At 37.7% G+C, this 23076-nt stretch overlaps 1 protein-coding gene across 1 annotated transcript in view; it reads left to right on the forward strand.

The window, feature by feature from the left end:
• Positions 1-23076, forward strand: part of LOC136373455 (connector enhancer of kinase suppressor of ras 2-like) — a 329371-nt gene that overhangs the window by 247066 nt on the left and 59229 nt on the right. Inside the window, 4 exon segments of the mRNA XM_066338352.1 lie at positions 2820-2953; positions 3501-3706; positions 7852-7937; positions 9430-9684. Coding sequence (XP_066194449.1) covers positions 2820-2953; positions 3501-3706; positions 7852-7937; positions 9430-9684 — 681 coding nt within the window.

Consider the following 23076-nt stretch of genomic DNA (forward strand, 5'->3'; position numbering starts at 1 on the left):
GAGAGATTTAATAAAAATAATTTTTAAAAAATAATAATTTAAATAAAAATATAAACCACTTTGGAAAACAAATCAGCCCTGCCAGTGTTACTTCTTAAGAGTATATTCTGTTATGAGGTGTGGAAAACCAATTTTAGATCTTTTATTCTTCCTGCCACAGAGACAAGCTCAAGTGTTCAGACCTGGATCCGTTTCAGGACGCAGGTTTTGAGTTTGCCTGTTTCCTGCAGGTCTCACCTGGATCCGGTATTATTTATTATTGTCAGTAATGACTTGGAAGCAGCCTGATTAAATTTCAAGATGCCACTAAAGCCTGTGCTTCCTGGACAGCTGACACAACAGCTTGTTGCTGCTGGAAGCAGTGAGCTCACTTCCCTCTCCTGTTAGCTGCAGTGTCCTGACCTTTTGTTGACTTTGGCAGTTTTTAAACTCTAGAGCAGTTCCACGTGTTGGATTGGTAGAAGAATTTCTGGGTTGGTTTGTTTGTTGTTCTGGAGTTTTCTACTGCTCACGGATTGAATTTGCTCTCGCAGAACAGGATTTGGGGATAAGCAGAGAACACAGGACAGACAGGAGGGTTTCCACGCAGACAAAAGCAGGATAGGGAATGCCCAAACAGCAACAAGCTGCAGGAAAATACCTCAGTGAAAGCAGATTAAGAGAGAAACAGTTCATCAAAAGTCAGACTGTCACTAAAAAGGTATAATATGGGTGTGTTGTCTTTCATGGTGTGTTCAAGGTCCAGATCCATACATATTTCTCTGCATGTGCTATTTTCATGGTGCACCCCATATATCTATTTATGTGTCCACATGTGGAGCAATTTTTCCATTCTGATTTAGTGCTGGTAAAAAAAAACAACCAAAAAACCAAAACAACAAAACAAAAGCAGTACATAATTAGGGAAGGCAAAAAGGAAATAGGATTTAAGAACCTGAAATCATATTTGTTACCTCAGGCTGGTGCACAGCAGGAAGTTTTATTTAAAAGTTGTCGTGTTTTCTATTGTTGCTTAAGGCGCTTATAGAGGTTATTAATATGTTTTCTACAATAATTAAGTTTAAAATTATACCACATAGGTAATTTATGAATTATTGATGATACAGAATCTGTGAGGCCTTATAAAATCTATTACTTGGCCTTGTAGTATTCTTTTGCTTTAGAGGGTTTCCCTTGATGCTCAATTAACAACAGCAGAGTTTTCATTTGCCAGTTCTGTGCTCCACTATCTTTCAGTGAGATTTTTGACACCATTTTCCCCTTTTGTTTCTGGCTGACATTATGTGATAGTAGAAGATTATTTGAATTTTTAAACTCTCTATTTATTTTCCCACTCAGGACAAAATGGGGTTTTTCTTTTCATTTGTAATGGCAAATAGTACTCTGCACACAACAACTTCATTCAAATAAAATACAACATTTATCATATTTTTTCTTTTTATTTGGAGAACTTTTCAAATTGGAATAATCCTTCCTGTCACAATTACTTGATCCAGAACAATTACACCATTTATTATTTAGTTTAACAATAAGCATAGAGAACTAATACGATTTTGACCCATTTGCAGACAGACATTCTTATGAAAAAACATCATTTTTTGGTATTTATGACTGCTTTTACTTTTTGAACTACATAAAAAACATTTCAGTGTTTACCTCTAAAGGACAGAAAATCTTTTATTTAGAATAAGACTGATGTTTATAGCTTTCATCCAAATTTTCAGTCACTGGGTTTTCCTTCCACCTGTGGAAAACTGGTTGTTTCTATTTAAGCATAGCTTTTATAAATAAAAATATTTTCTATTTCTTGAGTATCAACACAGCCTGAACCTTGGTTGAAAAATATTCTTTGTTTATATCTCTGTATCCTGCACATCATATTTGGTTATCATCCTTCTAGTCCTTGCAGGCCATTGACTTGAGCTTCTCTATGACATCTGAATCAAAAAATTTTGTTCAACGTCATGTAAAAGTTTATAAAGTAAAAATCTTAAAATATATTTATTTATTGTTCAGGTTAATTTTTATATCTTTGCTATTTACCATAGAACACGTATTTGTATCACTATGGCTATAAAGCCAAAGGACAACGAATTCTGCTTTTTTAAAAAAATCAAGATATTCTGTCCTTGCTAACAATAAATCTTCCACTGAAACCAACATGATCATTTCGTTCAGTACAAGCATTCCAGAGTTCTGTAATTAACTTCTGTATTAATGGCATTTAATACAGTGTCCTTTCTCCTCAGATAATTGATTTTCTGCATTGATTAAAGATCATATTTTGATTGAGTCCCAGATTTTCCCTTGAGTGTAGCCCTGGTTCATGCCTGAGATGTTTTGGTTTTCTGAAATTCTTTTCCCAGGGAATTTTCTGTAAACAGGAACAATGTTTTTGTAACTTTGCTTACATTCCTTTTCCTAGGAGGGACTTCTTGATGTCACTCTGGTCTGACCAATGTGATTGAAGAGGCTTGTCTTCTTGTCACCAATCAAATTGGTCTGTGTAGAATAGTGTATAAGGGAGACAGATCCCAAAAATAAAGGAATCATTTTCAGCCTTCTGAAGTCGGAGTCTGTGTTGTTGTGGTGTAAAACATCATCAATTGAGATGGCATTTAAATTAATGGTTGTTTATCAGTTTCTTTCATAACTAGTCTCGAAGTCTAGAGTTTCACTAGACACCTTTTTGGAAGAAACTTCAGAAATTCAAAAAATGGCTAATCCAAAAAAGAGGTCAAAATTCCTAAAATTTTGTTGTTTCTTGTAGCACAGGAAGCATTAATTTATTCTTCATGTGCCTTTTCGTTTTTTTACAGCCTGTGATTCCAACCAGCCCCACAAGCAGCTCTACAACCCCAACGAGTACGATGGGCATGTCCTCAAAAATGGACAACTCTGCACTCCAGGATTTTTTCATTCTCTCCCCTATGTCAGGACTTTATGGCCCCAGGTATTTATGTCCTAAGGGATTTAAGGTTTTGAAAAAGAAAATTTTACACTTTGATGTCATTAGATTAATAAAGCAAAACCAAAATGAACAGCCTCACCATCAAGCTAAAAAATTAATAAAATTAAGAGCTAAAATCATTGTTTTAAGTGACTTAACTATTACGTAGCTGAGAAAAGCCTGGGTTTAGTCCTAAATCAAGAAAGTATTTAAAGAAGTATTTAAATCAATTAGTTTGATTTACTTTTATGTGTCTACTTCTATCTTATTCTCCAACGTTTCTGCAAGGGAAACCCTTGTCTGCTCATATTAAAACAATTCCTTATGTTCTCCTTCAGATCTTAGAAAATGCCTGAATGTTTATCTCACAATTAAAGTGGCATCGAATGATGGTTTTGTTAATTTACATTTGTTGAATTGCCTCACTTATAAAGTTCTCCCACACAGCATTTCAATTGCAAGACTTTTTATTTGTAGTGTTTGGGGGAGGCAGTTGCATGCTGGAAGTTTACCTTAAATGGTTCATTTCCCCATCATCTTCTGTTTTTAGGGATGAAATTGGAATAATGTCTTGTGATGACATCAGCAAATTTGGAAAGTCTGGGATGAAAGGCTCTGAGTCTCCAAACTATTTCCTGGAGCACAAGAGTGGGAAGTACTACACCCTGATTGAAGGGGAAGGGCACTCAGGGGGCTCTGAGTACGAGAGGAGCAGAGCCACAGGCGTAAGGAGAAGGGAAAAAAAACCCACTCATGGTAGGCTGGATTTCCTCAACCTTCTTCTAACTGGCCACATTTACAAACTGTGCTGTTAACTCTGCAAACCCCCCAAAAATCTGTCATTCTTTTTCAGACCATGACCTGTTGGCTCTGAACAATAAACAGAAGTTTACTTATGAAGGAATAATTAGAAAAATTGCACACTAACATTCCTGGTCAGGAGGAAGTTATTTATACTGTTATTTTGCAGCTCATGCTGGAACGTTGAATGATAATTAAATTCATATTATTTGGATAGCCAGCGTCTTGATTTACTCAATTTCCTCTCCCAAACTCCTGCAGACTATTCCACTTGCAATTTTCTGGGCTGTTAAACTTCAGTGAAGGGACTGCCTCATGGTATCAAAGTGCATGTAAGATGGTAGGCCCTCCAAAATTCAGCATCTTATAATGCACTCATTAGTGCTTGAACTGTGTTTCAAAATCTTAGGATGGGGACTGCTTATTTAATAGCATATAAAATGTTATTAAAGCAATAATTAACTCTGGTTTTCTATAGAAATTTTGTGTGTATATAAATCCCTACTGAGTGTACAGGTGTACAATCACAGGTGCTTGCATATATGGATTCATATAAAAGGTGTTGTTGAAAATTAACTGATATATTTTTTTGCTTCTCTGTTTAAACTGAATTGCTTGGTGTTTAATGAATTTGAGAAAAATACTGCTGAAATACAGCAGTGCATGGTCTATGTATTTTCAGTGGCTTTATTTTCAAGGCAGTAGGACAGTTTTGTGAAGCTTACAGATTCCATATAGGAGATTTCTTTTGTAAACTGGAATTATGTCCGATTTTGAATATGGCATTATTTCTGAGCCTCAGAGAAAGCAATGACCATAGTGTTCTCTATGGGTAGCTGGTATCTTTTGAGAGATGTGTACATATTCATTCATATATGGCAAGGCATCCATAAGTACTTTATTCACCTAATCTGAAACCTTTTTTTCTCTCATTTTGTTGAAAAGCCCCAACAACTTCCTAAGTTTTTGTCTTAGAAATTTAGGAAAGGGAAAACCTCTCAGAAGCTCAGAGCAGTAAAGGAAAATATGTCTGTGAAGAACACAGCTACTAAAATCCTTCTGCAGTTCAGTGGAGAGAATCCCAAGAGTGGTTCTGGTGAAGATCCAAGAGCAGCTGAAAGCGAGCACAGTGATGTGGGTAGACAGAGCTAAAAGCAATCCTGCCTCCGATATATTGCAGCTGTGTTAATTACCAAAGAGTGGGAACAGCCTTGCCCTCACAGCTGGGTGTGATAAAAAAGTTAGTTGGTAGAGTCAGTTGGTGTTTGGTGGCCTTGCTATGAGGAGGAAGGGACAGGAAGTTGGGAAAAGGACAGGTAAGGTAAGTCACTGTGTGAGGGACAGACAAGGTTAGGTAGCTGTGCTTAGGGACAGGAAGCAGCGAGCTGGAACTGCAGAAGGAAGAGAGGAGAGAAAGAGCTGTGGGGAGCTGCCCATAGGATTGCTACATAGAAAAGGTATGAAAGATGTCTAGATAACAAGGTGCTCATGCTTGAAGCCCTCTGAAGTTTTTAATGAAGCATTTTGAGTGCAGTGGCTGTCTCAACTCTGACACAGTTGGGGAAAAAAAGAAAACTCTTAAACCACTGCAGTCACTGATTCTACTGCTGCTTAGACTGGTGTGGGGTTTGCTACCAGGGATGTTCTTAAATGTAGTTTTTCTGTCTCCTGTTCTTAGTATTTATCTTGTGTTTATCAGTTGCACAAAACTTCCCTCCTGTTGTTGTAATTTGCTGATTGCAGCTGGATTTCTGGTAAAATGGCAAGTAATATGGACTTGGTGGCATGTATATGCACACAAGACCTTTTCAGAGTAGGAGATCTTAATAAACCTTTGTTATGGACAGGATATTTTTAGTAACTGCTTCAGTCATCTGCTTGATGCTTGAAAGAGCTGTGATGCTGAAAAATAGGAGTCCATCTCAAGAGCAATAATGTTCACTCTTATTCTCATTGTGAAGTGACATCATTTTAAAACAAAATTAGAATGAGAGCTAAAGATAAATATTAACTGTAATTAAAATTGGAGCCAGATGGGTTTATTTGGCCTGCTTTTATAAATTCTTGCTACATGGTGACTTAAAATATTGGTCTCTCTGCCTGATCCCAGGAGTACACAAGATTTTTTTTTTTTTTTTCTTTTTTTTTTTTGTCTATGATGGACAATTCTGATTGAAATCCAGAAAGAATTTGGTTTTAAAGTCTCTGAAACACGCCTTTCTCTAAATAATGGCTACTAAACCAGATTTTTTTTAAACTACAGATTTAATTAATCTGTTAATTAACAGACACGCAAATTATGTTCTACTGTAGTGGAAGGTTTTGTACTTTCTGAACTGAAAGGTGGCATCAATCATCAAAGTGACAATGTGTCTTTCAGTAAAAAGACAGGATTTATGATAGGCAGCTCCAATAAACTGATGCTGAAATGACAGAGCCATGGGCAAAGAAATGAAAATAAAACTTCTGAAGCCTTTCATGGCCAAGCGGCCACTTTCATTATTGCTTGGGCTGACACAAACTACTTCTCCAAAATTCCAGCCTTGGACTTACCAGGATTCCAGCCATTATTAGAAATAAGTCTGCTGTGCAGTTGGTAGGTGGATGGATACTCAGGCAGGTGATGGGTATTGATAGTACATGCAAAATCCAAGAAGGTAAATGAAAAGTCTATTTTTTTCCAACGTATTTGGGAAAATTAAGCTTGATTTTAACAATGCTGCAGTGCATTTTTTTGTTTTACTTAACATTATACTCTGTTATTTTTCTGACTCTAAAATGCTCTGGTCTAAAGAGCTCTTGTGGCAATGCATATCAAACCTCTTCCATTTATGTGTTAGAGGCAAAAACATCATAAATAATTTTTTTTTCTTTCACTTTATTCTGGTATCCTTGTATGCAACAGTTTTTTGCTCCTCAGAAAAATATCCAAGCTGCAATGTCAAAACAATGTATAGGTTACTTTTCATTGGAAAAGGACTTGGAAGTGAAATGAGCAGTTTACAAAATCACTCGTTCCTTTGCCTTGTGTGATTCCTGTCCTGAATTTCTATTTTTGATGTCTGTTGTGCTGTGGTGTCAGTATTTGTGTATAAATAATTTCAGAGCTTCAGATCTTTTATTTCTTTACAGAAAAACTGCTCAGTTTGGTTATGATGATCTTTATTTGTTATGTACCTTCCTATTTTTTTAATATGTAATCTTGTTTCTCTATTTTTATATTATTGATTTTTTTTATTTATTTTTTGAGGTTTTTTTCTTAATTGATATTGTTCTTCTAAGGATTAGGAGTTGAAACCTACATTTGTAGTTAAAGGTCATCTCAGCTGTGAGGCAGACAATACAACTATGTATTTTTCTATAGGATTATTTATATACTAAATTTCATGGTGTGCACAAAAGTGTAATATGGGAAAATCTCAGTACTCCAAATATCACCCCTCCAATTTTTCAGGAGATCTGGGGCTGTTTCTGGTTTGGTGCCCTGACATCTCTGTTCTGATGCTCAAATATAAAATAGCTTAGGCACATCAGGATCTCTCTGCCACAGTGCTATGAAATCCCATTGATTAAAACCCCAATGGCTGAATCTTCTTTGCTGGTTGTTGTCACCAAACTGCTCCAGGTTTTCCTTCTGAGCTAGTGGAAATTAACGTTCCTTGAAATGAGATTCCCTCATTTCTCACCATGTGATTTCTCGGGTTGAGGGGTTTATGTTTCCCTGACAGATTTGTGTTGTTGTATCTGTATTAATTCTCTCTCTACTTTTCCTACAGCATTTTCATCCACTTAAAACCTGTTTGTCTTTATTCCCAACACCTGTTTAATGAGTGAGCAAGTTTTTACAGAGCGGAGTTTTCAAACAAATTTGTAATCTGCTTTACATTTACAAGGAGTTTCACCAAAGTTGGTGGTGCTTCCCTTGAGGTCAGAGTGATAAAGAGGAGGCTCTGGGATGTTTCACTGATCCTGAAGGCCCCAGCTTGAATAATGGACTGCTCTGAGGGGTTGTCCAGGTCACACCTGGAATTTATGGACATTACTGACCCTACATTCTTAGGCTTCAAAAATTATATTAGTTTTCCTTGCCTTGGTTCCAGGAGATTTGAGGCCAGTTTCGATGCCTACTGAGTACAGCTGGATAAGAGAGTCCAAAGAACAGAACATGTACAAGAGGGGAAGCAGAGGTGAGTATTTTTTTTTCTCTGCTGTTCTCCAAGATGTTTTTTCTTTGTTGCTTAAGGAGTGTCACAAGAAAAAAAAATCTTTTTTTGGTGGGTTTGTTTTGTTTTTTTTTTTGAGTGTCACAGAGACTATGAAAGAGCCTGTGTCTGTGCTTTTCTATTTCTGAAGATTAAAAATTTGTATTAGTAGGAGGAATTTAATTCTAGTATAAAGAAACATAAACATCAAGGAAAAATGAACACATATCTGTCTTTGAGGTTCTAAGCAATCAGATCTCAATCTGCACAGCTCTAGAAAAAAGTAAGTGATGTTACAGATGTAAGGTAGCATCTTTTGAGAATGTTTTGATCAATATGAATTAAAATTTGGAACAGGAATCAGTAATTATACTGTCAGTGTTCAGACCAGCAGTTCTAATCACATGAACTTCCATTGATCCCAGTACTTTGCAAGAAAGAAAAGTGATTGCACAGTTTCTTTTTTCCTTTATTTCCTCTGGCAAAAAGAAATCATATAATTCAAAACAATATTCTTCAAATATACAACCATATTTATTGTGACACCAATTGTTGAAGATTCTTGAATACTATTTTTATAGAATCTTTTAGGCATGCTCTGGAAGCTGAGGGTTGTTCAACTTGACTCCTAAAAATGTGAACAAAAGATGAATGATATTCCTGAAGATCAATACAGGATTTTAAACTACCTTTTTCAGTAAGCTTCCATTCCAAGAGAAAATAAATTTTGTTGCTAGAGGACACGAAAAGAACCACACTTACTTGTCAGGATGTGAGATGAAAAAGAAGGGCAGTTTATTTGGGGATCTTGACTTATATAGTCTTTGGGATTTGGTTAAGGATTGGGGGATGAGAGTAACACCTCTCTGACCCCAGTGGTTAACTCAGAAGTCCATCAATTTGTCCTTCCCACTGGAGAGGAATGTATGTTTATAAAATATCAGTCTTTGTTTTTGTTACAAGCGTGAGAAAACTCCAGTAGAAGTAAGAAAAAATCAGAAGGCTGAAAAATCAGGGCAACAAAATTTCATTTAAGGCACAAGCCTTTTCTGATTTATTCCAAATCTGTTGATGTATGTTTAGCTCATATTTCACTGTTACAGACAGTAACAGACTTGTTGCCTGGCCAGCTCCCATTTTGAAACTGTGCCCAAGTATGCTGCACATCTCCTTAAAACCATTATTCCAGCCTGTCAAATTCCTTGAAATTACAATCCTGGTGTCTGGAATGGTCCCAGAGATGCTCCCTGCATGATACAATCCAGTAATATTTTCTATGTCTGCTCCCTTTCACCACCCATGGTGTTAGTAAATGTGGAATGGAGTTCAGGGAGAGCCCCCACAATTCTCTGGACATTCACGCAACTTTTTCCAGTTTAACAGGACCAAGTGATGGTCTCTGGCCAGCCAAAATGGTTCTCTGCTTGTTTCCTCTTCCTAATGTTTCTTTTCTGCCTTCCTTCCCCTCCAACCACTGACTCTGAGAATTCTCTTCTGCGGTACCTGAGTGACGACAAGATCCTGATGATCCAGGAGGAGCCTCTAACGCAGAAGGACAACAAATGGGACACGGGCCGGAGGTCCAGGAAAAAGGGAAAGCCCCCAGGGAACCCCAGCTACCCCATCAGCCCCTCCGTGCTGGCCTCCACCATGAACATCAGGCTGGAGCCAGGGCAGCAGGATGTGCTCAACTTCTCCCTGGTGGAGAACACCACCATTCCACTTTACCATGTGAGTGCCCAGCAAACACCTCCCTGCATGAGCCACCTGGAAAGCACTCAGGTGTTCTCCTCTTAGGATTGATCCAGGCATAAAGTCACAGTCTTCTACTTCATGTTTTCATGCTGTGTTTCATAGTCTGAGAAAGGTTTCTCAGTGATGGTGTCATGACAAATTTCTCATGACAGCCACTTTTTCAATGTCAGTATCATGACAGCTTTCTCATAAAAGTCAGGACAAAACAGCAAAACACAAGGCAAGACTCATTTACTGTCAGATGCTTTAATAAAATCATGTTCTTAATTACTCAGTCTCACTGAGTTTAGTTTAACTATATTATCTTTGAAGGTTCATAAGGATCCTGCACTCAGCCTCTGATAATGATTTATTATACACTAATATATAAGCTTTTGTATTTCCTCTTTGAATTCTGTGTCTTGTAAAAACAGATGAGTTTAATGGAGTTACTGTTTATTTAAATTTATTTATTGAAATTGTGGATTTAAATCTCTGACAGGGGTTATCAGTATCACAAAGTCAAAGCAAAGGATTTCAAACCTGGAGAGAAAATCAGCAGGCAATTTATTAGGATGAATGAGAAAATTATTATACAACCTTGCAACAAACCCCAACAATATTTCATAACTTGGTAGATGAATCAGCTACTTTCAGTCAGTTTTTGGAGTTCTGTTCATTATCTGTTGGCTCACCTGAGTTCTGAAGAGAGGGAAAGGGGTCATTTAGGGTAAGATGCAAATTCCACCCTTGATTTCAGGACTGAAGTTGTATTTTCTTGCATGATTTCCACACTATCATGCAACTAACTGAACAGACATGATAAATTAGCAGTATGATATTGTATGATAATAAAGTAAATATTTAAAAATACCCGAATGATATAAAATGTCAACTCTAAAGGGTCTGAAGGAAAAGCAGGAAACTGGAAAACAGGAGTTATCCTGGAAGAGACAACATGGAGTGGTCAGCCCACCCTAAAAGTCAGTGCAGTCCCTGTTCACAAACTCTGTTTCATGTGCAGTGATTTCACAGGAGGGCACAAGTAAAATGATTATTCATGGACTGACAGAGCAGTATAAATTCTTTTACCACTATAAATTTTTGGGGCAGCATTAAAAGAGACCTTTGCAGTCCTTTGGGGGATAATCACAGGAATCAGAATATCTGAGGCACTTTGTCAACTGCCTTATAAATATACAAGAGGAACTGAGTCAACAAATACAGAGGTGCTGACACAGATTTTGTGGGTTCTTGGCAGCACAGAATCATTCACATTAACGTCTTCCCACTTGGAATACTGAAAGAATTCTGAAAAGCCAAGAAAAAAAAAAAAAAAAGTCATATTTATCTTGAAAGAGAGCTACCATGAACAAAAATGTGAAATATCAAAGAACATTTCATGGCAGCTTGATAGCAAAAAGGAAAAGTAACAGTGTGGTGTTCTTAGATATAAATTTAAGTTTTAAGTAGATCAACCAATTTCCTTAATATCTAAAGGTGTTGCCAGGATTTTTCATAAGCATTTTGATATGTAAACCTTTTTTGGATAATGAGACCAAATCATCTTAAAACAGCTTTTGCTACATTTGTATTAGAAAAGTTGACAAAACTGGTTTAGCTTTTCTTCTTTCTTTGGCTCTATGTTTTTCAGTGGAAGGCAAAAGTGCAGAACTGTTGAAATCACATTTCCATGAAATCATCTCCCCTTAACACATGCCCAATACAACTCCTAGATATAGATAAAAAATTCAGCCCAGATAAATGCCCTGGGAAATGGAGATGCTAAATAGGATTTTCATCATCTTTAGTGAAAGGAAGGTGATAATGTTTTGTAATCAAACAAGGATGGCTTGACGGAAGGAGGAATTGAGCATCACTTAGCTATTGCCTAATTTTCTAAGCACTTACATAAATATGTAGCAAAAATACAAAAAGGCACTTACTTAACAGCAGTTTAAATTACTAAACATAAGTTTTGCAAAATTGGTAATTGCAGAGATTCACCACTGGATTAATGCTCTGGAATGAATGTTGATTTGGAACCTAAAATTAAACAATTAGCCTGATTTCATAAGTTCCTGAGAGGATGCAGAGTTCCTATATAAAGTGGTTGTTTAGGTAATGCAATATTGGCAACATGCCCAAGATATAAAACAATGCATGAAGCCATGTTGCAGTAAAATACTCCTGTTAAGAAACACTGCCCTCTTCCAGGATATATTTTTAACCCTAATTTAATTGATATGCAAGAACCTAAGTAAGAGTTAATTAGCAAGGCTGTTATAGGTAATTAATTGAGTATCTCTTGGAACATGACTTTCTAAGTTTACTAATGCTTCACTTCTGAAGTGATGTTATTTACCAGGTTGAGCCTAAATATGGGCTTACAAGGTGTCCTGGGTTGTAGTATAGGATGTGCACAAAGTATTCTATCACCATCTTCATGAACTGATAAATCCAATTGTTGGAGCAGGCTTCTTCCCAGGCCCCCCTCCCTCTGGGGTGCCTTCTGTTAATGGCCCATCAAATGCCTTGCTGCATGACTCATAGGTAACTCCCTCCAGGAGCTCTCTCTCTTTAATGGGCCATCAAGGACCTCCTGTATGACTCATCATCCCAGTGTGAGATGCTCTGCCCAAGGGGAGGAGCCAAGCATTCTCACCTGGATATAAGCTGGGATTTGGGACAGTACAGGCAGCCCTTACCCACTGGATTCCCAGAGGACCAGAGCTACCAGACCTTTCTACGGGATCAGTGCTTCAGGAAGACCACCTCACCTGGACTGCTTCCATCACCCTGCTCAAGTTGTATTCTGACTCTGTCACTGGTCTTTTTGTATTATTGCATTTTTTTTTATTTTACCTTTTTTCCCTTTTCTTCTCATAAAATTGTATTTCTAATTTGGAGCCTCTCACTCATTTTGCTTTCAAACCACTACACAAGGATAGAGTTAAAACCTGAATATGCTTTTATTTTGTATTACCAGAGCTCATTCTGCAGAAAATTAACTTATCACACAGGACTCCAGCTCAGTAGACCAGATGTGCCTGGGAAAAGTTTCATTTTGCATTTCTGACCATAAAGGACAATACAAAAACCTTGGAAAATCTTCAGGATTTTACAAGTTATAGAAAACTCTACCTATCCTGCTGCTCAGTTCCATTTTGCTCTGTGGCAACCAGATTCCATCTAAAAAGAGAATATTGAAGATCTCGGTCTAGATCCAGTCTGGAAATCCACACGGTGTTCAACTCTGTGGTTTTATTGCCTCAGATTTGCACGACTTTCTGAAGCTCTGAAATTTAATTTGCTGATTACCACATTAATTTCTCCAATTGCATAATGATCTCTCAGCTGTTTTTACTTGGTGATATATGTTCTGGGCCTATTATCTACAAAATAGTTGGCTATTTTGCTTTGTAGTATCATATATTAAAAAAACTGGAAAATAGATTTGAATTTCTAATTTTTTTATGTATTGGAATTCAGTGTATTAAAAAGACTTAATTTTTAATGAGTTTTAAGATCAATTCTTTCATTTCAATGTTCCCTTCACAGTAAAACAGAAATAATGACTGCTTTAGGGTATTTGTTGAGAGTGCCAGACCAGGAGCCACTCTTTTATTTTAAGGATAATTTGAAGCATGATAGTGTTTTAGGGTTAGTCATTGTTACACAGCACTTGCTTAACTTGCTTTTTATTCCCTTTGTGCTGATCCCAGGAAGTTTGTAACTCATCCTTGTGGCACAGGGTGATGGAAATGCTCTTTAACTGTTCCTGGAGCTGCAGAGGCAGCTTGACAAATGATATAAAGTTTAATGGTACATGCTGAGAATTAAAACCTGTGCAAAACCAATGTAAATCTGGGTGCTGTGTAATGGGTGCACGCTGGGATGCGCATGATGTTCCAGATGATTTTTTTGGGATGACAGGCAGTCTGAGTGCTGCTCTGATAAGTAGAATAATTAAGATAGTCTGGGAGAATCAGCTCCACTGACTAAAGGAGCCTTTTATTGCAAATTTTGCAGGAAAAGTGTTCATGTTTTGTTTATTCCTTCCTGCTCTTGCAGAAAGAAACAAAACTGTGCTGTCAGGGATGAGCATTACTTTCTTCAGAGTTTTATTTCCTTTCTGAATTGCTGAATAAAATATATCACTGCTTTTTATTTAAGTATCTATAATATGGGAAACCTTCTTTCCCTGCTTTGCAATTATGCTGAGAAATCACTCTGAGGATGATTGTGTGGGTTCTTATCAGCGATTGATGGAGAGACGGGAAGACTGATTCGTGATCAGAATTTCATTTTACTCAGGTTTTCCAAGTCTTATATACCATTTCAGTAAGGTTAATAATTTCTACTACAATAATTAGGTTAAAAGATCATACAAGCAACTCATGCATTATACAACATCTTTATCGTAGGGGGTTGATTGAACCTTTTCTTTTAAGCAGGTTTAATCCCATCTTCTCATAAGCTCAAAGTTCTGTTTGTCCTTGCCACGGCATCCTAGTCACCAGACTAGTTATGCTAATTAAATCTGTCTTACTCTCAGACTTGTGTATTCCCACATCTCCCCCATCTGTATTAACCAAAAACACTTCTTTAACAGCTTTATCAATCAATCTTTGCACACATTGAAGCAAGCAAGGTATCATAACTAACATAATCATTATTAAAATCATAACATGCATTCCTATTCTAAGAAAATCTTTTAGCTAAGATGTTAACTTCCAGCCACTAAAGTTATTTAGCCAAGATTTAGATTTTACCTTTAGTTTAGGCACACTATTTTTTAGCAGCTGAATGTTTTTATGGATAGATTTTGAGTGATTAGAAAGATTCATACAACACATTCCATCGAAATTCTCACATCCATGGCCTTGAGTAAGGAGGAGAAAATCGATAGCGGCTAGGTTTTGTAAACTGGCATCCCTTATACTGTCAACATCTGTTAATAAATTTGATAAAGCAGAGCTGGTGGTATTCGTCTGTTTTGCCAGCCAGCAGGCTACCTTATTTAATTAAGGCCTTTTTTGCAGCCAGTCCTGGCAAAAGCAAAGAGGCCCAGTTCATCTGGGTCACAGACCACAAAGACAGTTAATTATCACAGTATTCATCAAATACATGCAAGCTGCACCTTATTTTGCGGGGATACTTGTGCTGTAAAATCACGGATGCATTAGGTGTCAGCACAGTCAGTCCTCCCAAACTACAGGGACGTCCCTTTATGTGTGAAGGGATTGTTGCTCAGGCCCGATCTCCACATACCAGGAACATTCCCGGCAGCAGCCACAGGGGGACGTTACTGGACTTAGAAGGGCTGCTAGAAGTGTAATTACACCAAGAGGTCTGATTCCTATACACGGGATGATAGACAGAAACATCCCAAGCTTTAGACTGATTTTTTCCTGTGTAATCAAAATTGACACAAAAATCCATTTTTACAGAACCCAGGAGTTCTAATTCTTGTGGCTCTAAGGATGTTATAGGAAGGTAAGGAGTCCACTGATCCCATGTATTAACAGGATTTGAGCTCTGTACAATGCTTTTAGTAGCTTCTGGTACTGGCCAGCCATCTAACGGCAAGCCAACTAAACAGGCTGAAAATGGATTTTCTGGGGATGCAGTAGCTAGGCATAAGGCTTCTTGTTTGGTTGCATTAGCCAGGGTTACCCAAACATTCGTTTTGTGTTAATCAACAGGCCATGCTGTGCTACCATGGGCAAGCAATGCTAATAAGCATAGCATCTGATTCAATCCCATGGTTTTTTGCTTGTTTGTTTTGATCTATGTTGTGGAGAGAAAAAGATTTCTTTTAGCGTATTTCCTTTTTAAAAGATCAGTCAAATATAAGGCACTCAATTGTTTTGTCTGCATTCCAGTTTGCAAATATGGCTATTTTTGGATTTTGTCAGTACTTGCTTCTTGTGCGTAGGGAGATGAGGACTATCCTTTTTTTGTGCCCTGCTATAATTAAAATTTCAATGGCTGTTTACCTGAATTACACCAAAAGGACTCTGTAATATCTCTAGTTTTCATACTCTTTATACTGACACAAAACTGACACAAAGTTCACAGTTTCCTAGACAGGACAAAAGAACATCAGCTGCAGTCCGGGTGGGGTTCCTCCTCTTTCTGTTCTCCTGTGGACTCGGTGGTGTCGGCTGCCGGTAGAGGTTCTCGGAAAGGCTTCACATTCTTTGCAGGAATCCAGAGAGGTCCTTTTTCTGAGGAGATACAAGCAAAACCCCTTCCCCAAGTGATCAAGGGGTAAGGGCCCAGGATTTTACCAGATTCTGGGTCACGGATTAGTAGTGGTGGTTTTTCCTTGCAGGAAAGCGATGTGGATGATGCAAAATGCCTAGTCATGGGGGGATTCAAGTTTGTCATTGAACAGTTTAAGAAATTAAAAACGTATAGGGTTTTGCATAGCCTTTTAGCGGGTGTCTCCAGCTCCCCCCTTTTGTTGTACCAGAAGGCGTTTGAGGGTGCCATGGGCACACTCTATAATGGACTGTCCTGTGGGTGAGTGTGGTATGTTCTTTTTGTGGGTGATATTTCATAAGGAGAAAAAAATTGCAACTTTATGGGAAATGTATGCAGGTTTATTGTTTGTTTTAATTTGTTGGGGGATTTTTAGTGTGGCAAAGGCAGCAGCAAAGTGACGACAGACATCCTTTGCTGGTTTTTTTGTGTGAGCTGAGGCAAACAGAGCACTTGAATATGTGTTAATGGAAGCATGCATAAATTTTAAGTGGCTGAATTTAGGAAAGTGTGTTACATTTGTTTGCCAAATTTGTAGGCTTTGTAAACTTTTTGGGTTGATTTTTGTGTTTACATTAGGAAGGGTGTAATGCTGCCAGTTAGGACATGTGGCGATGATACTAGAGGTTTGAATTGGAGTTAAAAAGTCTTACTAAGGCTCTAGTATTTTGATGAAAAAAGGTATGACTCAGCTTTGCTTGCTTTATTTTGTTTGGTAAAACGTACTGATAAAGTTAGCAAGTTTGGGCGTTATTTTCAGTGAGATAATTTGGGAGGTTGGAATGTGACTTAATATGTATAACAAAGTAAGGAGTCGTCTTTTTGTTTAACAGAGTAACTAGTAGTTTTAGCTAGGAAAAAAAGAGTGTTATTTTAATATTTTTTAAAACAGAATTTTTTGCTTTTTGAACAATATTTGAAATATATGCGGAGTTAGTAACTAGATTAAAAGGTGTACTGAATTTTTGAAATACTTTGATTACAGCGGTTAATTCTATTATTTGTGGAGACTTTTCAACAACAGTAATATCAAATTGCTAGGTTCTAGTTTTAGAATTTTTTTATACAATTACTGATTTATGGTTTTTTTAGAATTATTTGTGAATATTGTTATAGTTTGTAAAGGAGTTTCACTTCTTTTTGGTTTAGGGAGTAAGTTAAAAGAAGAACTTAATAATTTGTGTTTAGGTGGATGGATAGATATCTGTCTTGGGTAATTTGTTAAAGCAATTTGTAATTTTTTAGACATTTGTAGTAACTAATTTAAATAAAATATAGTGAGAGGTCAAAAGATATAATCAAAATTTTTTTCAACCAAGGAGGTTAGCTTTTGACGAGCTTTGATAATCAATATGGCTATAAGTTCATTTTGTATGGAAATAGTTTTGGGTATGTTATTAGGCAAAAAGACTTATTTGGTGATTAGTAAAGAGTTTACTTTTTTGAGTTTTACTGAAATATTAAAGCATGAGGTTGCTTGTTGGGGTTTAGAACGATTAACTATAATGGTAATTTAGGGGCCCAAGAGGCTGATTGTCTTTGAGAGATAGTATTAGCTACTTTTTGAAGCGCAATTTGTGCTTTTTTGTTTAAATGCCTAGGTGATAAAAGGTCGGGCTTTTTTTTTTTTAGGAGGGTAAACAACGGTTTTAAATTTGCATCTGAAATTTCAAGTAGGGGACGAACCCAATTTATTGTTCTTAGCAGTTTTTGTGTATCATGTAAAGTTTTGATTTTAGTTGAAATTTGTAAGGGTTGTGCCAAAATAGAATGCATGCTTATTTGTTAGTTCAAATATTTTTAGGGAGATGTTTTTTGAACCTTTTCAGAAGTAATGGTCAGGCCCGCTGATGTAACAGCTTGGCAGACAGCTCGCATTGCTTCTTTTATACGAACTACAGTTTTTGCAGAGATGAGGATATTATTTATATAATGATACAACAGAACATCAGGCATTTTTTTTCGTAATGGACTCAAAATTTTTGCTACATACTATTGGCATATGGTCGAGCTGTTTCATAATTTTTGAGGCAGTATTAATTAATGATATCGATTAAGTGGTGCCTGCATATTAATGTTTGGCACAGAAAAGTTAAATTTGGGTGCATCTTTTGGATGCAGCAGAATATTAAAAAAGCAATTTTTAAAATTAATTATTATTAGATGCTAATTTTTCGGGATTATAGAAGGAGAAGGGAGCTCCGGTTGTAGGGGCCTCATTCCCTTAATTGTTTCATTTATTTTTTTCAAGTTATGCAACAGCCTTTACTTTTCAGACCGCTTTTTAATTACGAACACAGGTGAATCTTAAGGACTATTAGATGGGATTATATGTCTCTTTTTTAGTTGTTTTTGTACAAGTTTTTGTAATACACGCAGTTTTTTTAATGACACGGGCCATTGATTTACCCAAACTGGATCAGAGGTTTTTAAAGTCAGTTTGGGGGTGTCGCGCGCACCAATGACTTTCAGGCAAAATTTGACTGCATAAAAATTTCTTACTGAGATAAAACATCTTTTTTCTATAAGACCAGCGGCACAGAGACCACAAAGGGTCTGACAGTAGCTACTCTTTTTTTAGGTTCTGTAATTTGCACTAGGTGTTGGTTCTGATAGTTTTGTTTGTTTTTACTTACTTCTGAAAGGATTTGGGGGACCAGCATTAATGGCCAATCATTAGGCCATTGATTTCGAGAGATATGACTAATGTTTGCGCTGGTATTAATAAGTTTGGTTAAAATTAACTTCTTGCCTTTTAGAGACACTTTGCATTGGCATGTGGGATGCTGAGAAGTGATACGTTGTGTCCAGAAAATCTGTGGTATTCTTGTGGAACTAAACTCGCCTTTCCTCTGTGTAGCTATTAGGGGTGAGAACAAGGGGGCTGCCGGGAAAAGTATAAGCTGAGCAATTTTGCTGCCTGCGGGGATTATGTAGGGGGGCTGTGGAGTCCAAGCTATAATTTTTATTTTTTCAACTGTATTAGAGTCAATGATTCCTGGCAAAACAAATAGACTTGTTACTGAGGTAGAAGATCTACTTAAGAGCAAAGCATGGTAACTCTGTGGTAAAGGACCACAAATCCTTGTGGGGAGATAAAATACAGAGCTGTTGGTTAACGCTACTGTGTTACTGGTTGATATGTCCAACTCGGCGATTCTTAGAGTGGCTGCCTGTAGTTCTGCGATGGTCCGGGTGGAGGGGACAGAGCTGATTGGAAGTTGAAGGTTGGTTCTGGCAGCTGTGCCTGGGAAGGCTGTGGAACTTGTGTCTTCACGCGTCGCCATCCCGCGCTGCGAGATGAGTTTCCCTGCAAAGGCTGCCCATTTTTGTGAAATTTAGAGCGACAAGAATTAGCAAAGTGAGGACTCTTCTGACAGCGAGGGCACACATTCGGTGTTTTTGCTTTTTGCGCCTTTTGGCAGTCTTTTTTAATATGCTCGGGTTCCCCGCAGCCAAAACAAATTGATGCTTTTTGGGCAATATTTTTAAAGCGACAAAGGCATTTGCTATATTTTGCCTTACGGCTTGGTAAGTAACTGCTGTTGTGTGCTGCAATGTCCCCAGGCGATTGCAAGCCTTAATTATTTGTAGCAATGTAGGCTCTGGTTCTGCGGGTAGAGTTTTCAAAAGGTGTTTGCAATTTTCATTAGTATTTTTAACAGAAAGTTTTAGTAGTACAATTTTTTTGGCTTGATCATTATCAATTTGTCTTTTTAGAGTTTGTTTCAGTCTGTTCACAAACTGCATATAGGGTTTTTGTGGAGCTTGCTTAATATTTATGAAGGATTGTTGCGGGGTTTGTGCATTAGGCACTTTGAGAAATGCATATCTAGCTGCTTTGGTGATTTTTTCCAGGACTTTTTTCGGTAGGCCGCTTGGCTATTCGGATTGGTATGTACTCCTTCGCTAGCTAATTGGTCAATAGTTAAGGCAGCCAGGGCTTGGGTTGCATGCCTTGTATATGTTAAAATTAAGTTTTTTAGTCTTTTTTTTTCATTGTGCTATGAATATTGCATATTGCGTTGGGGTGAGCAAAAGGTTTGCCAAGAATCTAACGTCATGAGGAGTCATCAGGTGGGTAATGAAGGTTGCTCTTAGTAAATTACTGAAGTAAGGGGATTTCAAACAGTATTCTGTCGCTGTACGGTGTTTTTTAATTTTTGAGTGGCCTAAGGGCTCCCATCATGGATTCCCCCCCCCCCCCCCTCCCCGGGCCGAGTTGCACAGGGGCTACAAAGATTTTTGCCACAGTTTCAAAGTCTTTGTTTTTAAGGGCTTTCTTTTTTAATCTGTAACTAATTGTTATGCATATTTAGAGGGAATAGGTCCGGATCTTTTTCGGGGCCGGGGTCGAAAGACTCTCCGTCGCTACTAGAGTCACTGTCCGCATTATCAATTAACATTTGGCGGCATTGTGGTTGCTGGTGGGATAGCGGCAAGGCTACGGGTGGCGTCTGTGCTCTGTCCCTGGCTTTCGTCAGGGAGGGGGTGCGGACGGGAGAGGGAGTGTGGGAGCTGGGCCAATCAGGGTTTAACACGGCTGCAGGGACCGTCTCTGCGGTTGCCTCACAGGTTACTTTGCTTTCCCCCTCTTTTTAAATTACATCCATGACCGCCCTCCAAGCAGGGAGCAGGCAAAGCTCTGGCTCATGGCCAGGCAGCGTAGCCAGGTCGTAGAGTTTTACACCGACCTTGTCCCAGTAGCAGAGAGTAAAAATAGAGGAAGCGGTGGTATCGGGAAATATGCGTGACACTTATCATAGAAGTGACTTAAGGTCCCTCTTAGGGATGGGGGATCCATGCTTGCTTAGGAGGCGTAGCATGGTTTCATAGATGTCTTTTTCAGTGGATATTCTTTGTTTTATATTTTTAGTTTTCTTGGCTTATTTCTCATGTTGTAGCGTACAGGGATTGCAGGCCCAAACACAGTTCTTTTACTGTTACGATCAATTCCAGGGGCGTCGCCGATTGCCGTCAGATAGCCGGTTCTTCTCCAGTCACACGGAGCACCAATTATCAGTGATTGATGGAGAGACGGGAAGACTGATTCATGATCAGAATTTCATTTTACTCAGGTTTTCCAAGTCTTATATACCATTTCAGTAAGGTTAATAATTTCTACTACAATAATTAGGTTAAAAGATCATACAAGCAACTTATGCATTTTACACCATCTTTATCGTAGGGGGTTGATTGAATCTTTTCTTTTAAGCAGATTTAATCCCATCTTCTCATAAGCTCAAAGTTCTGTTTGTCCTTGCCACGGCATCCTAGTCACCAGACTAGTTATGCTAATTAAATCTGTCTTACTCTCAGTCTTGTGTATTCCCACAGGTTATGGCTGCTCAGAGAAGCTAATATAAGTATTTCTGGCTTCTGTAGCTTCAAAATGAGTCTGCCCAGTTGTACTGATTGTAAAAAAATATTATTTTTCATTGAGACTGTACACATGAAGGCTTGAGCTGACAAGTGTCTCCCTCATACTTGAAGATGGATCCTTGAGTAGCAAAGTCCAATAATGTATTTCTTTAGAGTTCTGTTCAGACCTGACTCTCTAAACTACACTCTTCATTAATCTATAAACAACTCAAAGGGGGAAAAGGTGTTATAAAAAGGTTTTTTACAGTATAAGGGAACATAAAGGGAAATAAGATGTTAAGAAAGGTTCTTTTTAACAATAATTTCATCAGTCTTTATGTTAGCGAGGAAAACATAATCATGAATGATCACGTGCGGTGCTTTTTTTTGAGAGCTCTGGGATTCAGGGTACAGACCCAAATCCAACTCCAACGAGGGCCCAAGAAGGCCCCAATATTATACCCCTCCATTACACAACTCTATGTTAATCATTAAACCTCCATTGTTCTATTGTATACACCCAAGCATGAATTTTGGTAAATATCTTCCCTTGTGATTCTCACAATTCTAGTTTGAGATAATAATCACGTTCAGCTACCAACAATCGTTACAATTATATCATCTATCTTATGATGATTAGGTACAGTTTCACCCGACCTAGTAGAGGATAGCTTTATTTCTAAAATACATAGTTATAAGTACAAATCGTCCCAATCCTACCTTCCCCCCCCCCCCCCCCCCCCCCAATTACCCAGGCAAAGTTATACTTGATTTGCTTGGAACAATGAAAGCACATCCCGGTTGCAGTAGAGCTGAGGTTCTATTCCCCAGCTTTATGGCCACAGAAATTCTTAACCCTATCTTACTATCTTAACATTTAGGTTTTGATATTCTTTCAGTAATCAAGAACTTCATAACTGACCTGGATCCAGAAAAAAAAAAAAAAAAAAAAAAAAAAAAAAAAAAAAAAAAAAAAAAAAAAAACGACTAAACTGGGATTTTGTTTGGAACAGCCTGGTTAGGATGGATGTGTTTGCAAATTCCACCCGAAGACAGGCTTCTCATTCCTGCTGCTTCCAAAAGTTCAGGCTGCCTGGTTGGCCTAGAATTCCTTGTATTTGTAGTTATATCAGGACACTTTACACAAAGCAAATATGAAGCTGCCTTTATCCAAACATATGCGGTGTTTTCAGAAGTAATTTTGCTCTATTAGAGCATATTTAAATGATTATATTCTGCAGTCTTCAAACAAACCACTACAAATTACCAATGCAAGTCAGCAAATGAAGCATTCATTAACCTGCTGTGACTTCATGGGTAAATTGCCATTTGTAAAACATTCTGCAATCCTCTGACTCCAGAGAACCACAACACAACTAAGTTGTACTGCATTGTATTATTTTAGCACATTAATTTATGCCTTGTTTTTATTGTTTTGCCCGGCTACCAAAAAAACATTTTAGATATATATGCAGTCTAAAGCCAAATTTACAGCCATTTGTAATAATATTAGTTATAACTGATATTATTGCTGTAACAATTGCAATATTTATCCTCCAGAAGATGCACCAAATACAAATCTCTCCCTTATCACACAAATATCATGTCCTGCTGCTGAAAGGATCAATGTGGAAGAATCCAGTTGAAACATTTTGGAGACTCTTGATTTTTTCTCTACTCCGTGGCTCAGCCTTGCTCCCTGTCCTTCCCCAGCAGGAGAACAAGGAAGGAGTTTTGGAGGACAGGAGCATTTCATGG

The sequence above is a fragment of the Sylvia atricapilla genome, chromosome W (assembly GCF_009819655.1).
Source record: "Sylvia atricapilla isolate bSylAtr1 chromosome W, bSylAtr1.pri, whole genome shotgun sequence".
NCBI classification, from domain to species: Eukaryota; Metazoa; Chordata; class Aves; order Passeriformes; family Sylviidae; genus Sylvia; species Sylvia atricapilla.